The 9,789-nt window shown below is 51.1% G+C and overlaps 1 protein-coding gene across 1 annotated transcript; it reads right to left on the bottom strand.

The window, feature by feature from the left end:
• Nucleotides 1-6,486: 6,486 nt before the first annotated feature.
• LOC108942247 (ras association domain-containing protein 10-like) lies at nt 6,487-8,684 on the bottom strand. The gene has a single exon (XM_018765424.2). It carries the CDS (start codon nt 8,305-8,307, stop codon nt 6,925-6,927), a length of 1,383 nt encoding a protein of 460 aa, XP_018620940.2. The 5' UTR covers nt 8,308-8,684; the 3' UTR covers nt 6,487-6,924.
• Between the last annotated feature and the right edge of the window lie 1,105 nt (nt 8,685-9,789).

Genomic DNA, 9,789 nt, shown 5'->3' with positions numbered 1-9,789 from the left:
GTTTATCAGTGTTTTGATAAAGGATCATTGCTGTGGATAAGAAGTGTCTGCTGTCTTAGTCTCCATAAGGTTTGCAGTGTAAAGTTTCAGAAAAGAAAAAGGTATATAAAGTCTAATGGGTAACCTTACCCTGCATTCAGTTGGTAAGGCTTTATCTGGAGTTTAATTATTTAGTGTTAATGTTTGCTTTAAAAAAAAAAAAAAAAAAAAAAAACTCTACGATCTTTTTCATGCCTCTCTTGCACTCAGGCTTTCATCTGTTTTGACAATTGTGTTCCTTCAACATTCTTTGAACAACAGTCATTCAAGGCAACACCACAAGTGGAGATACAGTGGTGTTTCTTTCAAGCTCCACTTGGGGCCACAAGCATCAAAAGTGACCGGGGTTAGGGTTAGGAGCATGGGAAATTATACACAGACTGAGAATTACAGCATTAAACATAACACAAACAGTGCAAGCCACACCAGTGAATGTCAAGGGCATTCACTGGATTGCGGGTTCTTGCACGGGATTGTGGGTAGTACCAGTGGATCCACCATGGGGAATCGGAGTAGTGACAAGCAGTCATGGTGTTGCATGTATGACCCTTTGCTCCATCGGTCTGCTACCTTCGTCCTCCACCTGCTGTTGATCCTGATGTCATTTTAATGTTCTGTTAAGTTTAAATGCTGTATTTATGCTGTTTTTATAATTATGGGGAAAACTAAGAATTGTGGATCCTTGCGAAAACTAGGAATCATGGCACTTATGAAATTACTGTAAATTTTAAGGGTATCAGTTACAGGACCTTCAGCCAAACAAAGATTCTATGGAACAGATTACATGCACTGTGCTGTCTCCATCTGTTCAGCAGAAACAAGTGCCTTCCACCTGGAAGTCATCGCTGATGCTGTTGACTTTCATGGAATCTTCAGAACTCCTTGTTGGGTCTACACCTTTGAGTTGCTTCAAGTGCCAGTAGATGGCTGTTGAAGGCTGATCAACATAACCCCAGTATTGGCCTTGATGAGCTTGAAGCTCAGTGATAATGTGCTCGCTCTCTCACACACACACACACTTTTGCCTCTCTCTCAGAATAAGCTATCAGAGTAATGAGCCATTGAACCTTGCAATGTGTGTGGTCAGTAGCTCAGAATCAAAGGTGGTATGTGCACTCATCTGAGGCGTTGATGTCAGGGGAGAGGGGCTGAGGATCCTCTGGTGTGTTTGGGTTTCACACACCCCCATCCCATTTCCCCTGCCTGTAACACCCTGCTGAAAAGGTGATGTGGACAACTTCGGCTCCTGAGAAGAATTGCTGATGATCTGGGAATGAAACTGAGGGTTTTTCACTCGGTGCGCAAACTAATCTCTGAAGATAGGTCCCCTACTCTATCTCTGAGACCTCGGTCCACCTGCTAGGAGGTGCACCATCTAATCCGGTAGCTGAAAGTCAAGAAACTCCTACAACAACTTCAGTGAAATAAGACAAAAACGTTGCTGAGTTTTCTCAAACCCCCACCCCCACCATGTTCAGTTGCACTTCCCCACAGGAACCCTCATCCTGTAGGTTCTGACCTCTACCATTGAACCCTGAAGCAGCGGTCCCACCCCAACCCCCAGCTACCCATCATCTGCTCATTACCTGCAGAGGATTCTGCTGAGCCGGGTGGTGGACGTCAAAGGTCAGGTTACTGACCGCTGCCGGGACATCCCGTTTCCCGACTGCTTAGGACGTGGGTCCGGTGTTTCCAGGAAGAAATAAAAAGAAGGAAACTGCTACCATGCTGATGTGATAAAGCTGATTTTTCTTCTTTATTTTCTTTAAGCCTTTATTTTATACAAATAATTTTGCAGATGCAGCGCTTGTGCTCCTGGCTCCGCTCACATTTCCCAGCCTCATGCGTTTTCAGGAAGGCCGAGAAGAAACGTGTTGGAGTGAGATTTGTCACCCACATTAAATGTGACTGGTAAGACCGAAACCGAGAGAAGGAGTTGAACATTAAAGAGCATCTGAACCAGAGGGTTAACCCTCAGATACAGGGACATTAAAGGAGGTGGTATAAGCAAAGAAACAGAGGTTTACATTAATTTTAACATTTTCTCCCTTACTGCATTTATATTTATGTACTTGACACTTTTCTTAAAAGGTAATTGCATTGTTAAATTACTTACACTGATTTACCCATTGATGCAGCTGGGTAATGTTTACTGTCTCAATTGAATCCACCTTGGAAACCTTCTGCAATTGCTGCAAGGTGACACAATGCATGCCAGGATTGGACTTACGGGTACCTGCTGATGCTGAGCACATATTTTGCCCACTTTCAGTCTTGCCGAACAGGGAGGGGAGGGGAGTTCATTTGCATGTCTGGATTGCAGAACTACAGGGACATTCCAGCAAGTGAACCCAGTGGAATTACAGTTTAAATTTGTAAAGGCAGAGTCTGGCAGGGTGAAACTGAGCCCTCAGTTTTTTTTCGAGGGTATCGGTTCGAATCCCACTGCTACCACCAGTGTAAATGCAGAGTTTGACAGGTGCAGGTTGGTTCATTCTAACACTGGCACTAGGCCGAGAGGGATTATATTTTAAAAGTGATTTATTAAGAAAACTGCACACACAGTTCTAGAAGACCCCCCCCCCCCCCCCCCCCCCTTAAAAATTTCTCCATTTCTCCATGGGCACATCAAATCAACCCATTAGAGCCATCTTTAAAACTAAAAAAAAAAAACCTAAATTGCAAACTGAAAAGCAGATTGTATTATTCTATCATTTTAGAACTTTTAAAACATGAACATTAATTAGAACTGCTCACCCACCTCGGCTCATCGTTCGATTTTCTCTAGGTGCTCTCTGCATTTGCTTTCCTATGACATCCGGGTAAAAAAGCAACTCTAATAACATTTATTTGCCATCTTCATTGTCACATATTTTTGCATTTCGGTTTTAAGCCGTAAACTTGAATGGGATGAGAAAGGGAGCCGTTGTGCAACTCCTCCGCAAGGTGCCCAGCCTCGTTTCCGCACTTTACCTGGAAGAGTTCAGAAGTGCCTGTAAAACAGGTTTATTTACACTTGCCTTGGGGTAAAAACAGGAGCTGAAGATTGTGCCCGGTGAGCTATAAACTGCTGCGATCCAGCTGTTCCCAGACTGGGTTCCTGCAGGGCGTCTGGAGCAGAGCGACCAGCTGGGAACAGGAAGTGAAGACAGAGGGAAAGTGCCGAGCGTGTAGCGAGGGGGTGAACCAGGGCTCGTCCTCATCTCCACGCGGGTTCAAGGGCCCCATCCCTCCTGGTGGTTGCGTTACACCTGGCAGCCCTCTCCACGATGCTGAGAAGAGCTCTTCTCCTGAAAACATCTGGTCCTCAAGTCTTATAGCAGCTTTCTCGTAACATGGGAACCAACATTTCTTTCTGTCCTCTTTCAGACTGCCTGTGTTGCTTCACGGTGGACCACCAGGAGCTTGGAACTCAGCTGGGAGCTGTTTAAGGCCACAGTCTCCTAGAGGATCAGTGCAAGGCAGACAACCCCTCAGGTGTGGATAAACGCAGGCCAGCAGGTCGTAGCAGGAGCGTGAACTTGGTGATGGGGGTGGGAGTGGGGAGGGGGTATGTGCAGCTGAGAGCTCTCGTTTGACCAGCCTGGGGAATTCACCACTGCGGTCACTTCACAGACACATTTACTTAGGTGAATATTTAACCCCTCAGGAATGCACAGGGCAGGTGGACTGCTGGTCAGTTCCAGAAACGCCTCTCGTACCCACTGGGAGTCAGAGCATCAGCCCTGCCCTGCAAACGCGATCCGCTTCGGTGCGTAACCCGCGCAAGAGAAGATGTGAGCGGGGATGGGTGTCAAGAGTGTAATCACACCACAGCGACTGCGCAAGGGGTCCAAAACTGAAAGTGTATAGGATCTTGATTTGGGCTCTTGTGTTAGACTGAGTTCCCTCTGTCCCTCAGAGATGCTGAATCCCTTTGAACATTCAAGAAGGGTCTCGAGACACATCTCTTTCAGACCCACTTCTACCCTGACCTAACGGCTCCATAAATTTGCAGCTCCATAAAATCACACCATCCGTTACGATCATCTTTGCATTTTCTCTCACACTCAGTTCTATGTGAAGATACTGGTCTGAGGCACAAGTAAAAATGGCGCTGCTGGATCGACAATCTGAGCTCAGAGAGTTTGTATCTAAAGCTCCTCCTCTCTTCTGAAATATCTTTGTTTACTCTCAGCTGGAGAAACGCGCACCTAGATCTGAATGAATGTAAACGTGTGGAAGTACTGGGTTCTAGGCCCGATCGTGTTACAGCTAAACCTGCACAGACTGTACCGTGTTTCTGCTGTGCCTGGACTCAAATACAGCGTTATGCAAAAAGCTGTGGCTTTTGCTACTGAATTTACTCTTTCTTTATCACATTTGAAGTTTGTGTTTTATCCCCTCCCCACCCCCTTCCCCCCACAAATTTCCATGGTCGGTAAACCTCCAGCCCAAAATCGGCCTAGCGTAAGGAGAGGCTCCAATTGTCAAGTTGTGAGACACTCTCGGTGTGATCTGCCCTGTGCCGCTGGCAAAGCTCCCACTCACCGCTGTCGCGCCGCAGTAAACTCCGGAAGACCTGTTTTGGGTGAAAGGTTCACTTTCCCAGACTGCCTTTCAACACCCACCCCCCCTTATAAATTCCTGATGCCGTCAGGCATTTCAGGTGCCCAGACGTGTCGATTCCCCCGGGATCATGGGAGGAGATGGGGACTCTTTGCACCGTCTATCTGGCCCACAGACTGCACTGGATCCCGACCCTCGGTCGGGTCGTGTTTCCCCAGCCCGATGATGTCACCGGTCTGGAACCAATGATTGTTCGCAAGGAGCCTGGCTGATGCGGTTAAGGGATTAGGCAGCGACACGGAGTGGATCTTAGAGCTGTCTTTACAGGGGGCTGCGCCTGTCTCACGGCAGCAACGCCAGTAGGTCCGCGGATCCAGGGGTCGAGGGATTGGAGATATTCTGGTGGCTGAGCATTGGTTTTTTTTTTTTTTCTTTTCTTTCATTAAGGTTGTTATATAAGATGCCACATCAGGCACTGTCATCAGTGTGTGGCCCCCAAGGGCTTTTCTCTCCACAGGTCAAGAAGAGGAGACCGTGTGCAGAGAACCGACGGACCGACCGCCCCAGCAAGACCTCCTTACTGACACCTAGTCCGTCTTGTGTGTGGAAACACCCTCATTCGAACCGCCCAACACTCCCCACTATGGTTCTGAATACATGATGGGAGTTTTGGAGGCTGTGCCGACCTCCTGCGTCCCACGTGACCGTCCACGTGCTCAGGATGTTCTCATGTACCTGAAGATGTTTTTCCCCCAGATGCCCAAGCTCCTGTGAACACCCAGAGCTTCATTCTCCATCATCTCCATCAGGTGGATTCCCATAATGCTTTGTGTGCGAGTGTGTTACATGTAAGAGGGATGGAGGGTGGCAGACTGAGTCTAAGCTACATCCTGCAGGTGGATGAGAAGCTGGGATGTCCTTCCCTCCCTCCCTCCATCTCCACCCCCAGGAAGAACCTCACCCACGTTTACACTGCCAGTGTGTATCTCCAAAACTTTGTTCTGGAACTCTCTCCAGCCTTGTGTACGCCAAGCAGCGGCACGAGATTGTGTGTGTGTGTCCGTCCAAGCTGTGACATCAGCTCCGTTGTGTAATATCACGTCTGTCTCCCAGCATCCTCTGTGTCACTCCGCCGCTGCCCTGGGAAGCGCTCTCCCGACATACACTGACCTCATAATCCTGCTTTACTCTGCCTTTATTGTATGTTTCGGGCTCAGCTCCACAGGGGGGCGGGGGGTCTGCTGGTGGTCTGTCCTCGCTCTCTGCTCCCTCATTCTTAATATTGCTGCATTTTGATGCTCTGGTCCTGATTTGCACCATGATTTACCTGTTCTGGCTCACAGGCGAAGTAGCAATACTTTCGTATTCAAGTGCAAAGTTTAGAACTGTCACGTTGCAATGCAATGTCCCGGGTTCGAATCCCCACTCCTGCTTTTATGTTGCATAATGCAATTGATCAAAGCACTTATGCTGAATGGACACAGTACAAATTACCCAGCTGTATAAACGGGTAAATCGTTGTAACTCAGACTACAAACCTAACATTATGAGCCCCTTTGGAGAAAAGCATCAGACAAATGAAAGAATGATAATAATAATGACTGGAAGTAGCCTGTTGTAACTGCTGAGAATTTCAGTGTAAAGTAAATAATGAAATTAAAAAATATATAATAAAGTTATAATAAATTAGATAGAGCGATAAATACGAAGAATAAGTAATAAAATAGAGCAGGTCTTGCAGAAGGGCCACGGAGGTGAGATCAGTCACACAAACGCGACCCCCTCCCAAAAAAAAAAAAAAAAAAAAATTCATCATAAAAATAAAATCTAGCCCAAATCCAAAGCGCTCAGTCACCTGCACTTTGCTTTGCATGTTGCTCTTTATTGTCCCTGGAGACACAGTAACAGCAGCTCGTGCACAAAGGGATGAGCAAATCATGCGGCGTCTACATACCCATCTGTTACGAGTTTTACATGACAATCTCCCATAATTCCACAGAAACCTTTTCCCTCGCGAAGACGGCGATGGCGCCGTGCCCTGCAAAGGCGCTGCGGTCGTCCGCCGTTCCTCGCCTCGACCAGCCGTAAATAATCGTAACTGGTCGCACGTGCCGCATTTAGAGAGCGTGAGCACGTTGACGTGTCCATAAGAGGTCGTCAAGAGCTGAAACCTGTGGGCATGGATGGAAACGAGCTTTGGGTTCGGTTAGTAACTGGTTAACTAGTTAGTCGTTCTACAGGTGGCTATTCAGGGGTAACTATGCGCTCGGCATCACATTCAGGCTGCTGTGGTCGGACTCTTGCGGCACCGCCGTCCTCCGTTGGCAAGACCAGGCGTCACACCAGCGACTCGCACACGGCCGCGCTGTCCGAGTCCTGGCTGTGCATGGAGCTCAGACCCGTGTCGGAGTCCTCGTCGTTGGCGCCCCGGGTCTCCTCCGCCCAGCCGCTCTTCCCCTTGGAGGAAGGAACCAGGCTGAGGTTTTCTCCGCCGTCCTCCGGTGCTCCGGCACCTTCCGCGTCCAGAGAGTCCACCTTCTCCAGCAGGTCCCTGAGCTCCTTCTCCTTTGCGGACCACAGCTCCTGACTCAAGTCCAAGTCGCTCTTGACGGCCTCCAGGTCCGAGTTGAGGCGGAGTCCGATGTACAGGCTGGCGTCCAGCTGCGTTCGGATCCTTTCCTCCTCGAGGAAGAACTCGGCCTGGGAGGACGTCTCGGCTCCGGATGGGAAGGTCTCTTTCTCCTCCACGGGGGAGGCATCGGTGTCCTTCGCGGCTCCGTTCCCCGATTCTTTGCCGGACAGCTCCTCTTGCCGACGCTTCATCCACCTTCTGTTCAGCTCCTCCTGGATCTCCAACGTGATGGTCTCCACGAGAGCCTGGTGCTCGGCCAGCTCCTCCTGCAGCCGGACCACCTCCTCGCACCTGAGGGCGTACTCCTCAAACTGGGCCAGCAGCTCCGCGGGACACGGCTCCTCGGCCCCCTTGGCCCGAGACGCCTCGGAACCCGTGTCCAGGTACGTGTCCTGCACGTAGTTGATCCCGTGTCTTCTCATGCGGTCGAAGTGGACCTTGGCCTCATACCTGTCGATCTCCCTGTCCAGCTCCTTGATCCTCTGGATCTGCTGCCGGATGGTGTGGTCCTGCGAGAGGACCAGGTGCACCAGGGTCTCCATCCTCTCTGCTGCCGTGGGGTCCCTGCTGGGGGCCTCCTCCCTCCTCCTGTTCATCCTGTCCAGCTTCCTGAAGGCCTTCCTCACGATGCGGCGCTGTTTCTCCTGGCAGAGGGCGGCCGCAGCCCTCGGCGGGCCCCCGTGCCGCACGCTCGGACCCTCCCTGCTGGGCACCACACGCGCCTCGGCGCTGCGGGGCCCCGCGCTGCACAGCGACGCCTCGTGCCGCACCAACACGAAGCGCACGTTCTCCTGCTCATCGCCCCACGCGCTCCACAGGCGCAGGATCTTTGTCTTGTCGGGAAGGATCCTCTCGAAGCCTCTCCACTTCTCCACGATGCAGTAGGAGCTGGGGGCCCCGGAGAGCGCGGGGGTCGACGCCACCTGGGGCTCCTGCGGGGTCTGCGAGTCCTGGTGCCCCCGCTGCTTCTGCAGGTTCTGGTCCTCCATGAGGACTTTGACCACATCTGCGCACGTCGTCCTCCTGGTGAGCCCGGACACGAGCTTCTCCTCGCGACACACCCACACCGATATCTTGCACTCCTCCATGTCCGCTGTGTGTCCGCGTCGAGCGCCCAGCGCGTCGGTCCAGTTCCTCGCCTCTCACATGAGGATGAGGAGGAGGAGGAGGATGACGACCTGCCTGATGGTCCTCAGTCTGCTCCTTCAGCAAAATCCTCCTGAGCAGCGTGGCATCGAGAGAAAAGTCAGAGAACTGTCACATAAAACCCGAATAAAGTTCGATTAGCACTCGAATAACGTCTCCTTCTGACTGTATCCAGCTGTTCGTCGCTCCGATGCGCGCTGTCCCGATCGGCATCACCTTCTGTCGGAGGGAGGAGGGACACAGCGCCCCCCTCCCCTCGTCCCCCGGCCCCTCAGAGCCCCGGTCCCCCGGTCGGGAACTCGGTCCGCTCGCGGTGCGTCGCGCGACTCATCGCGCCTCCGCTGCGCGCTCCGGCTTCCCTCTGATCCCTCTGATCCGTGTGACTCTGATCTCACCGACAGGCGCTTTGCGAAACTCCAGCGCGAGCCCCGCCCACTTTAACCCCTTCGTTGCCACGAGCTGCAAACTGAACAACTGTCCTATACGCACCCAACAGGTGGCGTAGCTGGTCTATCCGTTGTAAAAGGATCTGGGTTCGAAACCCACTGCTGACACTCACGGTGAACGGAGTACAAATTACCCAGCTGCATACACAGGTAAAACAGTGTAAATGGCTCAGTTTGCAGAGCTTCCGTTGTAAGCTTTAGAAGAGTAAAGTGTGAAATAAATAAATGAATAAAGCAAATATGTAGACGACTGACCACAGGGGGTTCTCACATAGCATTCTGTACTTTTTACTACAGCAGTACTGCAAAAATGTCCCAGTTTGGTATGAATACAGGCAAATTGCACTCCAAGAGAAATGAAACTGACGTGAGGGTTTGAGCTCACTCCTGTCTGCCGTGTCCAGGACACGACGGGTAGCGTGAGGGAGGGACAGCTGAGAGCTGGAGCTCGGACCCTGAGCACTGAGATAAAGGCTGAGCCCACGGGACTTTTCCTTTATCCCAGCTAATGTGGCGCTTGTGTAAAGGAGGCCACTGCAGGCTGCGGGACGTTACTCGCTCTTAAAGTGGGGTATGAGAGATCCAGCTTTGCCCTCTTTTTCTAATACAGGAGCCGGATGAACCGCGGTAAAGGGGGCCCGACCCCCCCCCCCCCCCAAAAAAAAAACACACAGCCTGTCTGTCTTCCATCTCCTCCCCATTGTCCCCGACCGATTATATCTGCTTATCCGAGCTGGGCCTCGGACCAAACCGCTTCCTGAAGACCATGTAAAACGGTTTACTGGCGAAGCTGCATTTGCGAGCTGATAAAAAGGATTTGTCTTAGATTATTCCCAAAGCTTATTCCCAAAGTCATGCGCCGTCATGCGGATTTTAATGCCACGCGGAGGAGACCGCCGGAAGTTGATGCTGCCATCAGCAAGGGTAGACTTAACCCTCCCCGACCTGAACCAAAACCGTAGACTCTGATCCAGACCT

This window comes from Scleropages formosus, chromosome 5, assembly GCF_900964775.1.
Source record: "Scleropages formosus chromosome 5, fSclFor1.1, whole genome shotgun sequence".
In the NCBI taxonomy this organism is placed as follows: Eukaryota; Metazoa; Chordata; class Actinopteri; order Osteoglossiformes; family Osteoglossidae; genus Scleropages; species Scleropages formosus.
This window is presented reverse-complemented; position numbering and strand designations above follow the sequence as displayed.